Raw genomic sequence first — 14,872 nt, forward strand, 5'->3', positions numbered from 1 at the left:
TCTCCTTGATACTTCTAAAATTGACATTCATCTGTCAAAAAGGTAATGAAGGGCCTCTATATAACCCAGAACATAGCAGCCAACACAGACAAATTGAGAAAGCATCTATGGATCAAATGGCTGGCACAGATCCCTTGCATGTGCTTTTGACTAGCTGCCCTTTGGCTCAATGCAGTGCCCAGACTGTCCTGCCAATATTGACTTACGTCACTGTCTCCCACTGGCCTGCGCCACAGTCAGGTATGACTCTCCATCCCACTCTTGGGGACATCAGAAAGATGGCAGGCAGTGGGTGGGCTACTTCCCCTTGTGTATGTTGGAAATTTGGAATTTAGCCCAGTCTAGGACACTCAATTGCTGAAGCACAGACAATTGCAAGTACAGTGTTGAAGTTAATTACAACATATCTAATAGCCTTGATGCAGAAAGCGAACTAAGAAACACATTCTCATTGAGTTCTTAGTGAAGTAGTGAGGAAGCAGCTATATTTTAATTCAGCCGTACTGTCCGTGGCCTGTACCTGATCAACTTAATAAGGTCTGTGTTTTCCCAGCATTTGTGTGTATGTGCTTACAGTTACTTCCCTCTACACAGTCCGTATCATCTGTTGTGGCAGTGCCAGTGGCCATCCAGCAGATCAGCAATTAAATTTGCAGCTCTCTAAGTGCAGCCATGCCATTACTGTAGGCATTAGCTTCACAGCCTTGTGGAAATGTAATGGGCCCTCTGTCTCCTCTTGAGAATATCCTGCCTGCAGGCCATCTAGTTTCCCACGGAACACAGCCACTTCTACTTCATCCTAATCCCTCTGACGCAACGTAAACAGCTCCATGTGCACCTGCATCTCATTTACGTAATGGGCTGTGTCGCATCGTATCACCTCGATCAACCAACAAATGCTTTTAGGAAGTTATTTAAGTTGGTATCATGGAGAGATATTCGTAACGGGAGGATGACATTGTTGCTCTCTATATGCATATTACTGTTTAAAGATGTCCCACAGTAACTCTTGATGTCCTTCATGCTTTTCTTTGCTGTCTGTCCAGAGAACTAAGTGTCTAATTTTTACATTTTTATTACATTTGCATCTTAGCTTTTTTAATATTTACAGCACTACTGAGCTAGTAAGTGGGCAAACATTTTTTTTTTCTCCTGTCTCTTAAGTAGTGCAAGAAACAAAACAAAAAAGACTGATATCACTGGCAATTTACAGTATGTGGTTACCAAAATATGGGAGACATTTCTGAAAGCAACACTTAATGCCATTATTTTTGCATAATGTTTTTCATTATACTCCGTTGGAAACAACCTGCAGGATGTGGTGGAGTAGAGTCACAGCTCAAGCTAACAGAGCATATAAAGAGCTGTGTCTTTGCATAACATTTTAGGGAACTCTGTTTATTTGGGTGTATAAATAATATAATTAAAAATAAAAAATAGCTGAAGAAATGTCTAAAATTTGCTGATGTCTGCTGCTATAACAGCATAGTACAGTCTGAGTCATGAACTTTTGAAAATTATATTTCTTTTTCATGAGGAAGGTTTTTCTTGGACAAACACCTTTTTTTTTCTGACCATCAGGATTTTTGCAAAAGTTGCAGTTGTAATCACTCTCAAATTTTGCGCTGACTCTCACTTACACATTTTTAGCCTGCCCCACCGCCAGTGTTGCTGCCTCACCATCGGCAGTGATCTTGTTACATCATCTACAACAGAGTTTAACGTCTGGTTTATTCAGTTAGATGTGGCAGAGCCAAGATTAGGGATCGAGTGGAGATCAGAGGAACTCTCTAGCTAATGCTGGAGAATTCTGTTCATACATCAAATAAATGAGGAGGAAATGCACTTAGAGTCATTCATGCAGTTATTAATATCAGGAATTCAGCTGCTGCTTAATAAGATGCAGGTCAGGCCTTCTCTCTGTGACTCTGTCTTCCAGTCTGTGCACTGTGGCTATCTCTTAATTCCCTCCTGTCTCTCTGTGTTGCTTGTGGTTACGTAATCCTCGCTGAATGTTGATAGTAATCCGTGTTTTTCCTCCCCCTCCACGTCCGCGCTGTCCCTTCCTGTCTATGTGGCCTGCACAGGTTAAGCTGTAGAGGACTCTCCCTGGCTGTCGGAGGAAAAGATGTGCGATGGAATGGTAGCGTTTCAGATGAGAGCCCTGTCCTCCTCTTCTTCATCCTCTACCTCCTCCTCCTCTCCAGCTCACAGGCTGGCTGCCTCCGTGCTTCTCCTCCTCTTCATCCTGCTCCCTCATGGTCACGCATTAGGTAAGTCACATACACACGCTCACGCCTTTTCTTTTTTTTTTTAATTCTCTGCCTGTGCGCTCACACGATACAGATCAAGTAAACTGTTGTCTTTGCCCATCTCTTGTGAATTGATTGAGGTTATTTTCCCCTCCTCCTCCAGGTCAGTTAGATTAAATCGACTTCTTTTACCCTTGGGTTGGTCAGGTTGCTCTGCCTCAGAGCGGCAGCTGAGAGCTCAATCCCACACACTCTGTGAATCCATTCACTGTCCTAATGAGTCACAACAGTTTTCCTCTGCTACTGAGTGAAACAGAGAGATGATGTTTGCGATCACATTGCTGTCATAAGGTTTTAATCAACCATGACATTTAGAGTCCTCTGAGAACCTTTGGGACGGCTAGACAACTTTGGTTATTGCCCCACAATGACCCTCACATCAGGTTAGGGATTTTACCCTGAGGTCTTAGATTATTTGTGAAGTGTCAGATTTTCAAATTTGACTTTGTATGTGGTACATGCAGTTAACATAATACAGGTATTTATCAAACACCACAGGACCTATAAAGCTGGTGTCCTTTGTTTCTCCTAAAGGAGTGTAATGTTGATGCCGTGGACTTGCTGAACCCCTTTACTTGTGCCAGCTTTCTTTTCACTACAGCCTTCCAATGTTCCAGTCCCCTCCCCCCTACACACACAAACACACACACACACACACTACCTCGTCACATGCACTGCCCATACACACACACACACACACACACACACACACACACACACACACACACACACACACGCACTTTCCACACATAGCCAGCTTGTTAAATGTGCCAGATGTCCTAGCCACAGAGAGCAAGCAGACTATGTGAGTGTGTGTGTGTGTGTGTGTGTGTGTGTGTGTGTGTGTGTGTGTGTGTGTGTGTGTGTGTGTGTGTGTGTGTGTGTGTGTGTGTGTGTGTTAGGAGCGGTTTAAGAATCTCAGATGTTTATAAGCGTTAATTGATTTTCTTTCTTTAATTCCTTAAATAAATAAAATGTGTTTATGAGCGTCAGAAACAACAGCACAAGGAGTGTAAACTCAGGGAGATGTGCCGTTGAGCAAGGGAGGAGCGGATTGCAGATCCCAACTGTATTATCGCTCTGTGTGTCTTATGTAACACACGACTCATGTTGAGCCCAGGGGGGCTGGTATCACGCTCACGTTCTGCGTCCAGCACACTCACACACATACAGTGTCTACCAATACCAACAAAAGTGTGTCCTCAAATCCCCGGCCCACGTGCTCAGGGTACTGTACATGCCTGTGTGTGTGTATGTGTGTGTGTGCGCAATCCAGTTTTTCCTGTCTTTTCTATCCATGCTTCCTATAGGGTTAAACATATATTTAAAAATTTTGTGTATCAAAAGACAGAACCACTTCATTTTTTTTGATACTCATAAAGAACTTGTGTCTTTAAGATGGTCCATCAGATGCTGGGAAATTACAGCTGGTTCTCTGGACTCCCAACATTTGTTTGGCATGAAGTGTATTAATTCCTACCACATCGAGAAAGGAAAGTGAAACAAAACAACTCCCAAAAATGAAATCCAAGGCAGGATTATGTTAATGAATCTCAAGGTGAATGACTATAATGAGTCTGTACTGCTGTTCAGCTTGGTTCTAACAGAGGGTGTGCCACTAATGCTTGTCATTCCTGTGTCAAGTTGATCATTATTGGTATATTTATGTACAAAACGATAAGTCTTTTTTAATAAATCCTAAATATTAGTCGGATCTTTTCTTTCCCTTACTGCAAAGTTATAAAATTTTGAGTTAGGAGACAAATATGACTTTTTGATTATTGTATAACAGTGACTTTAGTCTGTATTTGTAACAGTATTCAAAATGTTTCATTGTTGTTTCATTGTTGACCTCTACAGTGGTGCATATTAGTTAGCAAGGGGTAAGCTAATTTAGCAGTTTATACAGTGTTTGATAGGATTGTTTTATATAAGTAATATTTGTATGTAAGTATAGTAAATTGTGTGGGTTTATGTCTCACATGGGATAAAGAGGAATTGCAGTAGTATAGTAAAGTGTAAAAAAAAACAAAATCAACATTTTCAAAGCAGAAGCTCTTGTTTTTTGAAACAGAGACGAAGATTTTGTAGGCTGGTGATTGCCCAGCGCTGTGCTGGGCTGAGGTCCTCTCGTGCCAGCTAAGAACTCTACCTGTTCGTTATCTGAATTGGTTGCTATCACTGCAGTTAGCAACTGGGCGGGGCCATTTTGGTTCACAATGCGTTAAAGCAATTTTGCGATTGTCCCGTTCTTAGCAGGGACATCTCAACCAATACAAAGAGGCCCCCAATAGTGTCCCCCGATAAATGTTTTTTCAGCTGGAAACCCTGATGCTGGCTCACAGTTCAAGAGTTCAAGGTTCATATAACACTTAACACAAGAGATCAAAATATTAAGTAAATCTAAGTGAAGACTGGCTTATGCATAAGTTTGGGTTTTTTTATACTGAGTACAGTATTTCAGATTTCCAGTGAGTTTTCAGGGGAGTATTTTCAATTAAGCACTGTTGTATGACCTTAAATCTTTAATCACGACCATAAGAAACTTGTAATGAGCAATGAAACATTTAGAGACTTGGCTCCCTGAAAACAGAGAAAGAATAAACAGAACTTGAAGCTCCTTCTGTTTCTCGTTATTGAGCCCTGATCGCACAAGGCAAGATGAACCCGATGCTTATTGGTGAGAAAGCAGCATGATAACAAAAAGTGATCCAAGAAAAGTGATTAGAAATGAGGATTATATAAAGGGCTGCACGTAAACATAAGTGCCATTACAGCAAGAGATTAATTGCGGCATTTACAGCAGAATTATGGTGTTAAATCTATAATTAGACATATTGTCATAAAGGCAAAACAGTCATTTTAAAGCATTAAAGTCATCATTAGCTACTGGGCTCTCGCTCTGTCTCTCTCTTTCTCTCGCTCACTCCTGCTCAACATACATAATTCACACAGGTAATCCCTTGACGTGTTCCAGGGATGGAGATTGCTGTGGAAATTTCATGAATATAAAAATTCATCACAGCCATCAGGCCTTTTCCAGACTCCAGCAAACAGCAGTGTGAATGATGAATTGAAATAGATACTAGAAAATATACTATAGTCCCTTTGCATACAAGTTTACACTACAGCACAGAGCAGCAACAAACCTGTACTTCTGGTCTGTGGAGGTTTATATGCCACTCTTTGACCTTTTTGTGGATATTAATCTTTTAGGAAATTTGACCTTTAGGTGATAGAGAGACAAAATGATAGACAGTAACAGTTCAAATCTGCTTTGCCTTTCTTTGGTTCCTTTAATACGCCTGGGAAAAGCTTTAAGATTCTATATTGTTGGCCTTGTGTTCTTTCTGGTAAAGGTCAGGACAACAATTTCTTGTAACTGCTAATAGAGCCTGTTAGGAAGTAGTTACAAAGCCTTCAGAGCTGAGGTATTTTTAGAACCAGTTGCGGTCCAAGTGATGTCTTTTATATCTGCCAGTCAGCTGCTCATTGTAAATGAGATTACCAGCAGGTTGTCTTTTAGGTTAATGTAAATGGATCTCTGGGATTTGCGTTTGTGATTGCTTCACACGATTACATTTGTGTTTATGATTCTCAACATTCTTCTCAAAGTAGCAACATACTAAAGAAAACATCCTGTTCACTGAAGCGTGGTGCCAGTAAACAAACATAACTACGAAGAAGCACCTTGGGTTTTGTGTATGCACACGATAAATAGCATCAGTCTGGAGACTTTTCAGGGCACAGTGCAAATGCTGCTTGTTTCATGTCTTTTCTGAGTCTATCTGACATCCCACTATTCTGGCTGCACAGAGCTCAGTTCCTAATATGGTGTCAATTCCTAACAGAAAGCCTTTGTGGTTTGTTTCAGAGGAAGTGGGCCCAGACAGTGAGTCAGGAGTGAAAGAGTAAAGATGGAAGCTCAGAGGGTCTATTCACATAACCATACTGCATGTTTTCTGCTCTAAATGTGTTGCGTGTCAGGAGACAGAAATGCTCTTACTGTCCCAGTTAAATAGATAAATATTGTCCCCTAAAAACAGTTGTCCTCTGAAGTTGAGTTAAAGCTGTACATGAAAGAGCCAGCAAGGACCAGAAGTCTCCCACCAACAAGCCTGCTGTGTGCTCTGTGTGGTGGTGACGTTAATGTATGTTCATATGTGACAACGGGAAATGGCTCTCCATGCTCTGGGAAAAAAAAGGGGGGGGCATAGGATAAAGAAAATAGTGGAGGGAAAGGGTCAAGAGAGCAGGACAGGGACCAGAGGGCTGCATTTCTAATTTCCCTTGTAATAATTTGTGTTTGTTTTTAACAGTTGATTGTTGCGCGTTCATGGAGTAAATACATTTTTCTCTGCCTCATCAAGAGCTTTAGTGCTCATAAATACTTTTTCTTTTTTTGGGGGGGGGGGGGGTCATAAATCAGTTTACACAACCAATCCAAGGATATGAGGACTTCTTTTCTTGAAGGCTGAGTTTTAAGTCTTACAGAACAAGACTTGACAACTCTCCTCTCTCTAATAATGGAGTAGACTCTAGTGGCTAACATAGCGTCATTGCTCTGACCACAGAGGAAAATATCTGAATGGGCCATGCCCTACTTCTTGAAGCTTCAAACAGCTGAATTCTTTGAAACTTGTTGCTTTATGCAGCAACAAAATGTTGTGTGCGTGTATAACAAAAAGACCACAGTGTGTGAGCCTGCTCGCGCACTATTGGTCTCACTATTGGTTTCCAGCCATCAGAAAAAAAAAGTTTGCTAGATAGGCTGGGTTTACAAACAGTGCAGCCCAAGGGAGGGGGAAACAATGGTTCCTATGCAATTAACTCTTCAGAACAGCCCCCTAAAGTCCTGTTAGCAAGGCAGTTGCAGGCAGGCAGGAGCAATCCAACACACTGGCTACTGGCTCATTACTGAAATTTGAGAACAAAGAGGGCTTTTAGCCCTCTGTAGCCCAAATAACAACAAGCTGCACCTCAGCTAGGTGACCACTCAGCAATTAGAACTGCTAACTCGAGTCTGTGTGTGTGTATGTGACTATATTGCGCATGCTACGGCCTCTTTGTATATGATGTCTCTGTTCTTCTTTCTTTCTCTCTCTCTCTCTCTCTCTCTCTCTCTCTCTCTCTCTCCTCTCTCTCTCTCTCTCTCTCTCTCTCTCTCTCTCTCTCTCTCTCTCTGTTAGGTTCTAGCCATTAGCCAGGTGAGACCGGAGCCCATTAGCAACTGTCTGGTCAAATCCAGCAGCCTTTCTCTTTCATTACCTGTGTGTTTATCACTTGAGCCATCAATCTCTGCTCTCATCTTGTGTCATTTAACAGCTCTCCCAACCAATCAAGCCCTAAGGGGAAACTTTAAGTGCCTCACCAGACAAAGAAATACTTCATGAAAACAGATGCTGCAGTGTGGACAGGCGATGCAAGACTATCTCATTCACTTTAAACTGTTGACCAGACAGTTCCATTACTGGTACACATCCCAGATGGCCAGGATTATTGTTAGCTACACAGCACTGCCTCCCAGCTTTCTACCACTAACCTTGTCACAATATGTGATTTACATTTTGAGTCTTTACTGGTTGTATTTTAAATTGTATTCCCACTGGTTTTGGTGCAGTTTTGAGTTTGCCTGTGCATTGTCCAGTCTACCCTATTGATATTTGACCGGCCCTTCACTGATGAAAGATGTCGTATCATAAAGGTTAATGAATGTCAAACCAGTAGTGGTACAGGCACACCACCACACATCTGATAACTTGCAAAATGTACTCAAAACTGCCTTTGTAAACTCATTCGTACTGGTTACACCTCGGGCTAATGTAATGTGTGTTGTGTTAAAACCTATGCAGTTGTCATGATTAAAAACATCGCCACTTTGTGTTGTTTAAAGCTTTGGTTTTGGGCCTCTTTTCAGAAATTGAGGATCATTTTGAAGCAACATTAAGGCTGTGGAGAAGAGGGGTGGTTTGTAAATTGTTTTCCAGTGAGATGCATGTGGTTGTCTGAAGCAGCAGGGAGTCAATGATTTCCAAAGGGCCTCATCTGAGGGACCAGCCTGCTGAGTAGAGGACATCTCTGACTAATGAGCTGCTAAATATATCCCCCAGTCTCCTGTCTTCTGTTGCTTTGCTTCTGCCTTTTTCTTTCTGTCATTTAGTCACTCTGTTTTCCTTAACTCACCTTAACTCTGATGTTTTTGACCATCTTTGTAAATTCTACCTTATGTTTCATGTGTTTTGGTTTTGTATTGTCAAATCTTGTTAATCTCTTTCTGTCTTTTACTTTTTTTAATCTGAGTTCAGTCTCCTTTTTTCTGTCTTGTCTTTTTTCCCTCCTGTCTCGCCTCAGCTTTGATGTGTGTTTTTCAGGCCCACTGAAATGGTGTGGGCTGTTTTTTTTCCTGCTTTTTTTTTTTGTCACACCGATACTCAACAGCAACATCCTGTTCAAACAAGTTCATCAGCTTACACATAAGGCTCCGAGCATCCCACACACATATGCTGAATCTGCCAATGGTTGAGACATCCAAGCTGTGTCAGACCGTGAGCAACCGTCATAAGCGCGCATGACGTGGGTGCATCGTGAATGGTTTTCTGTGTAGCAGTATGGCGGGGTAAAATGGAGTATCCTAAGATGTTTTCACACTTGAACTTCTGAAAATGTCGGCAGGATCAAGTCAGGACATTACCAGAAACTGAGATAGTCTGCTACAGAAGTGTTATCACTACTAGACATACTGTGCAGTTTAGGGAAAGGAGATGCCCAATTTAGCTTTCACTGAACTAAGACAAGTTATATACTTGTTTACTTGGACAGCTGCAAAAAGCATGAACCACTAGTCATTCCTGGTCCATTGAAGTCTTTACACATCTGCAGGGAGCCTTATACTCAATGTCTGATGCTGACCTTCATATCATGCAGACCCTAGCATAATTGAGGATGCAGAACCTATAATGCACCTTTAATACTATTCCCGCAATATGCACAATCAGACATTACACAGACTTAGACAGGTTAAAGGTTGATTAGTTTGCTTTCTCACATGCACCTCTGCCAGGTAACATCGAGAAAAGTTCAGGGCTGCAGTGGATGCATGAAAACGGTTTTACCGATAAGGATTGAGGATCAGCTTTCTGCAGATTTGATCAGTACCCATAATATAATTGGAAAAACATCTATGTCTTGCTTTGTAGCTCAGTTGATCTCTGACACTGTTGGCAAATAAAGCTGCACTTCCAGTTGCTGCTTCTCAACGAGGCCTTCCTGGGCATCTCCATTTGAAAGCTTTTAATGTGAAGCCACAGCAGTAAATGCCTCTTTACATTACAAGCAACTTAAAATAGCAATTACAACTCTAAAACATAGAAATACTTGGCTACACAGAAGTTGTTTTTTCTTTTTCTTTTTCTTTTTTTTGTCTATTTAGCCCAGCAGCATTCAGTGGCACCTATCATGTTTCAACCAAAACTGCCAAAGTGAAGTACATCACAGATACGTGCTGCCTATGTTCATGCCTCAACATGTGCAGCTGTGTTGAGGCAGTGGAAATGGGGAAATAATGTAGCGCTTCCCACCCAAGCCCTACCTGTTAATGTGGCATTACTGCAACTCTAGTTTAATCTGTGGCTTTCATTAAAAGAATTTACTGGTTTACTAGCTAAATAACTCCTCCGAAGTGTATGTTGGCTGCTCTTGTGCAGTCACAGACATTCTCATGCAGAAAAATGGAGAGCACGATAAAGATAACGCTGAGGGGAAGGGCTGGGCTGTACATGTGCTATCCTGCTGCATGCGTGCTGCTTGTTGTCATGGGTGGAGATGCTGTACAGCTGTTTCTCTTTAACCAACTGAAATGCAGTCAGTTAAAAAGTCTCCTATCTGATGTTCCTGCAGAGAGAAATCAGAAGAATACCATCTCTCGATCCTGCAAATGCCTTCAGTATTGAAAACACTTCAGTATTGTTTGTGGTTACTGATTTGCAGGCCTGAGCACAGGTTCTCATTTAAACCACAGCCTCTTAGCTTTTACTCCCTCTTGACACAGCTACTCACTTTGCTATGAGTACAAGGTACATACCTTAGTTGTTTTTGCATGAGTTAACATTCAGTATTTCACGTTTATTTCTCTCTCTCTTTTTTTTAATTTCTCTTGTCTTGTCCCATCCCTCAAACTTTAAACAGTTCATTAGACGGAGTGTTGAGATATTTAATGGCCAGCTGGCTTAGCTCCACTCTAATGCCCTCTGTCCTTATTACGTAATTTGTAAACATCTCTCTGTAAAAAACAGCAGACAAATGGTGAAAGTCTTTATATATGCTAACCTGGAATCCATTTGGATAATTGTTAGCTTTTATGGGAAGCATGCTTGTGTATATCCTGAATATCTTATCTGTGTCTTTTTACATATCTATTTGTATAGATGTCTTCTATCGTGAAATGTCTTTAAATTGCTTGTGTTGTCTGACCAAGATTTCATTTACAAAAAGATGCTGAAAAATGGGAGCAGCACACCTAGTTTTAACAAATTATGTGTTGATTGGCTCATCCTTTTTGTGCAACCCATTTATTTAACATGTTTAAATTCAACAGCTTGGGTTAGCGTTATGTAGGCTGCATATCTATTTGTATAGGAGTCTTCTTTAATCTATACAGTTACGAATTGTTCATGTCAGCTGAGCTGGAGTTCCCACACTTAATTATTTATAACGTATTTGGCACATTTGAAAATGACTCAAATCTTGTAACTGGAGGCTTGGCTAACTTCTAAGTCAGGGCAGTTATTCTGTTGTTTTGTGTAAGTATATGATTTGTGAAATGTTCATTGTTTTGTGCTTGCTCTGTATAGTCTCAAAGCTAAAAGGTAGTCTGGGTAAGGCTGCCCTCCTGGCAGCAGGGCCATTCAGAGTTTTATATCTGTGTTCATGTCCATAAACTGCTGTGTATTAGGTCTAGCCAGCAATATTATAACTGTACTTTGTAACTTTCTTATGACGATACAGTAGTTCTCTCTCTTTCCAGACCTGTTTGGAACAATAAAATCAACACGTGCTTTTGGCTTGAAACTCGATACCATAGTTTTTACACTTTTTCAACCTATTACATTTTTATATTCTTAGAAATACATTACATATTCAGTGGTGTTCATCAGTGATGTTTAATCAAAGAAATCGCTTTAAAACTAAAGTCTAGACTTGAATATTGTTATGTTTATTGCTAGTAGTTTCATGGGAGCCTGATTTTAATTTTTTTGTTAATTATTTTTGTCCGTGCTGAATACAGGCAGGAAAACCTTTTGCTTTATCACTCTATTTAATACAACTGGCACTGAGTGGAGATGTCATTATCAAGTTGATTGCCCCCTGATGCATAACCAGTTTCTGTAATATTTAGCTTCTGACCCACTGAACACAATTCATTGCTTGCTAATATGTGAATTTAAAGTGCTGCGTCTCTACTCTCAGCTCTTTGTAACCTTACAGTGATGTTGATTAAGAGATAAAATTGCTGTTGCTATGCACAGAGCAAATAAAGGGTAATAAATGGATCAGGCTTTACGGTAAATAGTCTATCAGAAAGCGTCCGGACTGTTCCCAGGGCAACCTTATAGGAAAAGTAAATGAAAGTTACAGCAGTGTAAACAGACTCGCAGTGTTTCTGTTTAATTTTGCAACTTGCCTCCTTTGAACAGCTTACCCTGATTATTAACTGATTGATTGGTAACAGTTTCAGTTTTCATGACTCTGTGGTGTATGCTGAGGGAATTTGAAACACTATATTGTCAACTAAGTATGTTAGCATGTAAAGACCAACTGTTATGAAAAATGTGAGGCACACATGGACAACAAACAGCATGCCACTTCTCTCAGCAGAGCAGGCTGCATGTGTTAAGAGGTTACACACACTCATGCTTGATGCCATTTGTCCACCCTTTTGGTGACTTGCTCAAACAGTTGCTCTGTCTTAGTCCAGTTGGACTTCTTTGCGGTGATGATAAAAGCAAGGCTGTGTCAGTGACTGCATTGCATTGTTTCTGTATTCCCTGCCTTTCTGTTTTTGAGAGGTATATGATGCTATAATCCTGTATTACCCAGTGTTGACATAACAGAAGTAAACATTTATTGTTGTTGTTAAGTCTTCCTGCGCTCTGCAATATGACTGTTCCATTTATTGGTGCTTCCCCTCTAGCCCAAAGGTGTCAGACTCATTTTAGTTCATGGGCTATATATACAGCACAATTTGATCTCAAAGGAGCCAGACAAGTAAAACTAAACATTTTTTTAAACAAAACATTTTCCCTCTTTCTTTTAATGTAAAGATGTACAAGTTCATTCTGAAAACATTGCCATTCATTAACAAAACAGCCTTAGATGTGTTAATAAAATTAGGTGCAGTTTCATCAGTATGTCTCAGTTTACAAAGCCATTTAATGGACTAGACTGAACCCTTTGGCCATATGTTTGACATCCCTAGGTATGACCAGTGTGTTGTCTGTAATAAACTTGTGTCCTGTGCTTTTGCAGCGAACCTGTTAATGAAACAACTCACGTGGGACTAAAAGGATGAGTTGGCCAGAAAAGAGCAGCCAGCTGCAGATTGAGCTTATGTCAGTTTTATATAACATTTCTTTGCTATTCATCTCTTTCAGTGCTCTCAGTAGTAGGCTCTGCTACTATTAAAGTGCCAGCGTGCCAGCTCTGGTGAGCAGGGCTGGTGTTTTCACTCTGACTTTCACCTTCAACAAATGTCCCAGGCTCAGCATTCATACCTCTTCAGGCTGTTAAGCTCACACTGTTGAAATATGATCAGCCCACAGTTGCACTGACAGTTTTTTGGTTAGGGGGGGTTTATGTGTGTGTCTGAACACATGCACGTGTGTGTAGGAGGGGTCCCACACACTCTTTTGTTTTCCTCTGAAAGCTGAGAAGAAGGAATGTCTGCCTCCCAGCTGTCCTCAGCAATGAGGGTAACAGCAGAGTGAAGGGGGAGCTCACTGTTCGCCTCCTCTAACATCCTCCCATCTGTTCCATGCAGGCTGAGTGTGTGTGTGTGTGTGTGTGTCTGTATGTTGAGGTCACACAATGGTGGTACTCCCCCTTGCCCTTACCCGCTTTGGCCTCTCATGCATATTTAACCCTTCAGATGCACAGTTGTCTGTTGCCCTATTCAGAGGCACACTGCTTAAATCTGTCACTGTGCCCCATCCCTTAGTGAGCAGGAACAATGGGGTGTATTGGCAGCACACGTGGCTTGCTAAATGCAGTGCAACAGCAGGGGAGTAATGGGTGTGGAGGGGGAGGATACCGCTACCTGTTTAGAGGCGATGCAGCGTGGGTTTGTTTCTCTGTAGTGCAGCTGCAGGAAGAGATGTGGCAAGTGGATGGCTGGGTTTTCTGAAAAATGCTCCTTTGGAGGCTGGCAGCTGTTTGACTCATGTTTTCTGGCAAGTTTCCTGTTTACCCTACAAATGACAACGTTGGCTTTGGCAGCAGTGCAGATAACCAATAGTGGTTGGCCTCTTGGAGAAAAACAAGTACAGCCTGACCAATACTGGATTTTTCTTGGGGGGCAGGGGATACAAATTCTGATATCAATTGATATCCACACATCCATCCATTTTCTTAACCTCTTATTCAACTTAGATCTTTTTGTAGTTTTTTAAAAAATAATTTTTATTTCATGTTGGGCAAGTTGATTGGCCAGCCACAAAAAATAGATGTGTGCAGACTCTAATTGTAGTTAGAAGCATATGTGAGAGTAAAAAGTAAGACTGAGCTGAAGTAGTCTCTGTTTTTATCAACAATAGCGTTGATAACAGCAACGATAAAGATGATGCTGTCGTTCAAATGTTGCCTTGGACAGCTCTCACCAAAGGGATAAAATGTATGTGGGCAGCGCAAACCTCCTCTTTACTAAGACACCTTGTGATACCTGCAACCTACACTTGCATAGTGTAGTGCATAGTGAGTAACTTGCTTGTATTTGTGTGTACTCAGGCTTTTGTATGAAGGGGATAGTACTTCCCTCACTGCCTCCCTGTTCTTCATCCTCCTCCTTCTCCCTCCTTTCTTTGTTAGGTCCCTCCATCTTCCAGCAGAAGCTCAAGAGATGGAGCAACAGCACTTTTTCAAAAAAATGGCTTCTATGCTTTGAGGTTTCCGCTGTGTTCTGCATTTATTCCTGTACTACAGTAATAGAAGTCAACAGTTTTATATGTTTTTTTTTCACATTTCACTTCCCCTAACCTTTTCTGTTTGCATTATGTTGTGCTCTTTCTTTAAGTCCAACTATTGCATATTCTAACCGAGTGGACCGAGCATGGAAGCACAATTGAGTAGGACTGTATGTGTTTCAGTGTATTAGGTGTTTTTAGTACAACATGACACTGCTAGTATCTGTCACTCACATAATAAGCGTCAGATGTTACATATCACCCACCTAGGTCGGCGTACTCGTTGTGTCACTCTATACTGTGTGAGATTTCTCTCTCTCTCTCTCTCTGAAAATCCATCCGCTATACTTGAGTGTGTGTGACAGAATAAACATTATACATAGCATG

At 41.1% G+C, this 14,872-nt stretch overlaps 1 protein-coding gene across 1 annotated transcript in view; it reads left to right on the top strand.

Moving 5' to 3' along the window:
• Positions 1–14,872, top strand: part of susd6 (sushi domain containing 6) — a 30,042-nt gene that overhangs the window by 4,924 nt on the left and 10,246 nt on the right. Inside the window, 1 exon segment of the mRNA XM_030721627.1 lies at positions 2,088–2,273. Within this exon segment, the coding sequence (XP_030577487.1) occupies positions 2,129–2,273 (145 nt within the window). The 5' untranslated portion in view covers positions 2,088–2,128.

Source organism: Archocentrus centrarchus, chromosome 24 (genome assembly GCF_007364275.1).
Source record: "Archocentrus centrarchus isolate MPI-CPG fArcCen1 chromosome 24, fArcCen1, whole genome shotgun sequence".
Classification (NCBI taxonomy): Eukaryota; Metazoa; Chordata; class Actinopteri; order Cichliformes; family Cichlidae; genus Archocentrus; species Archocentrus centrarchus.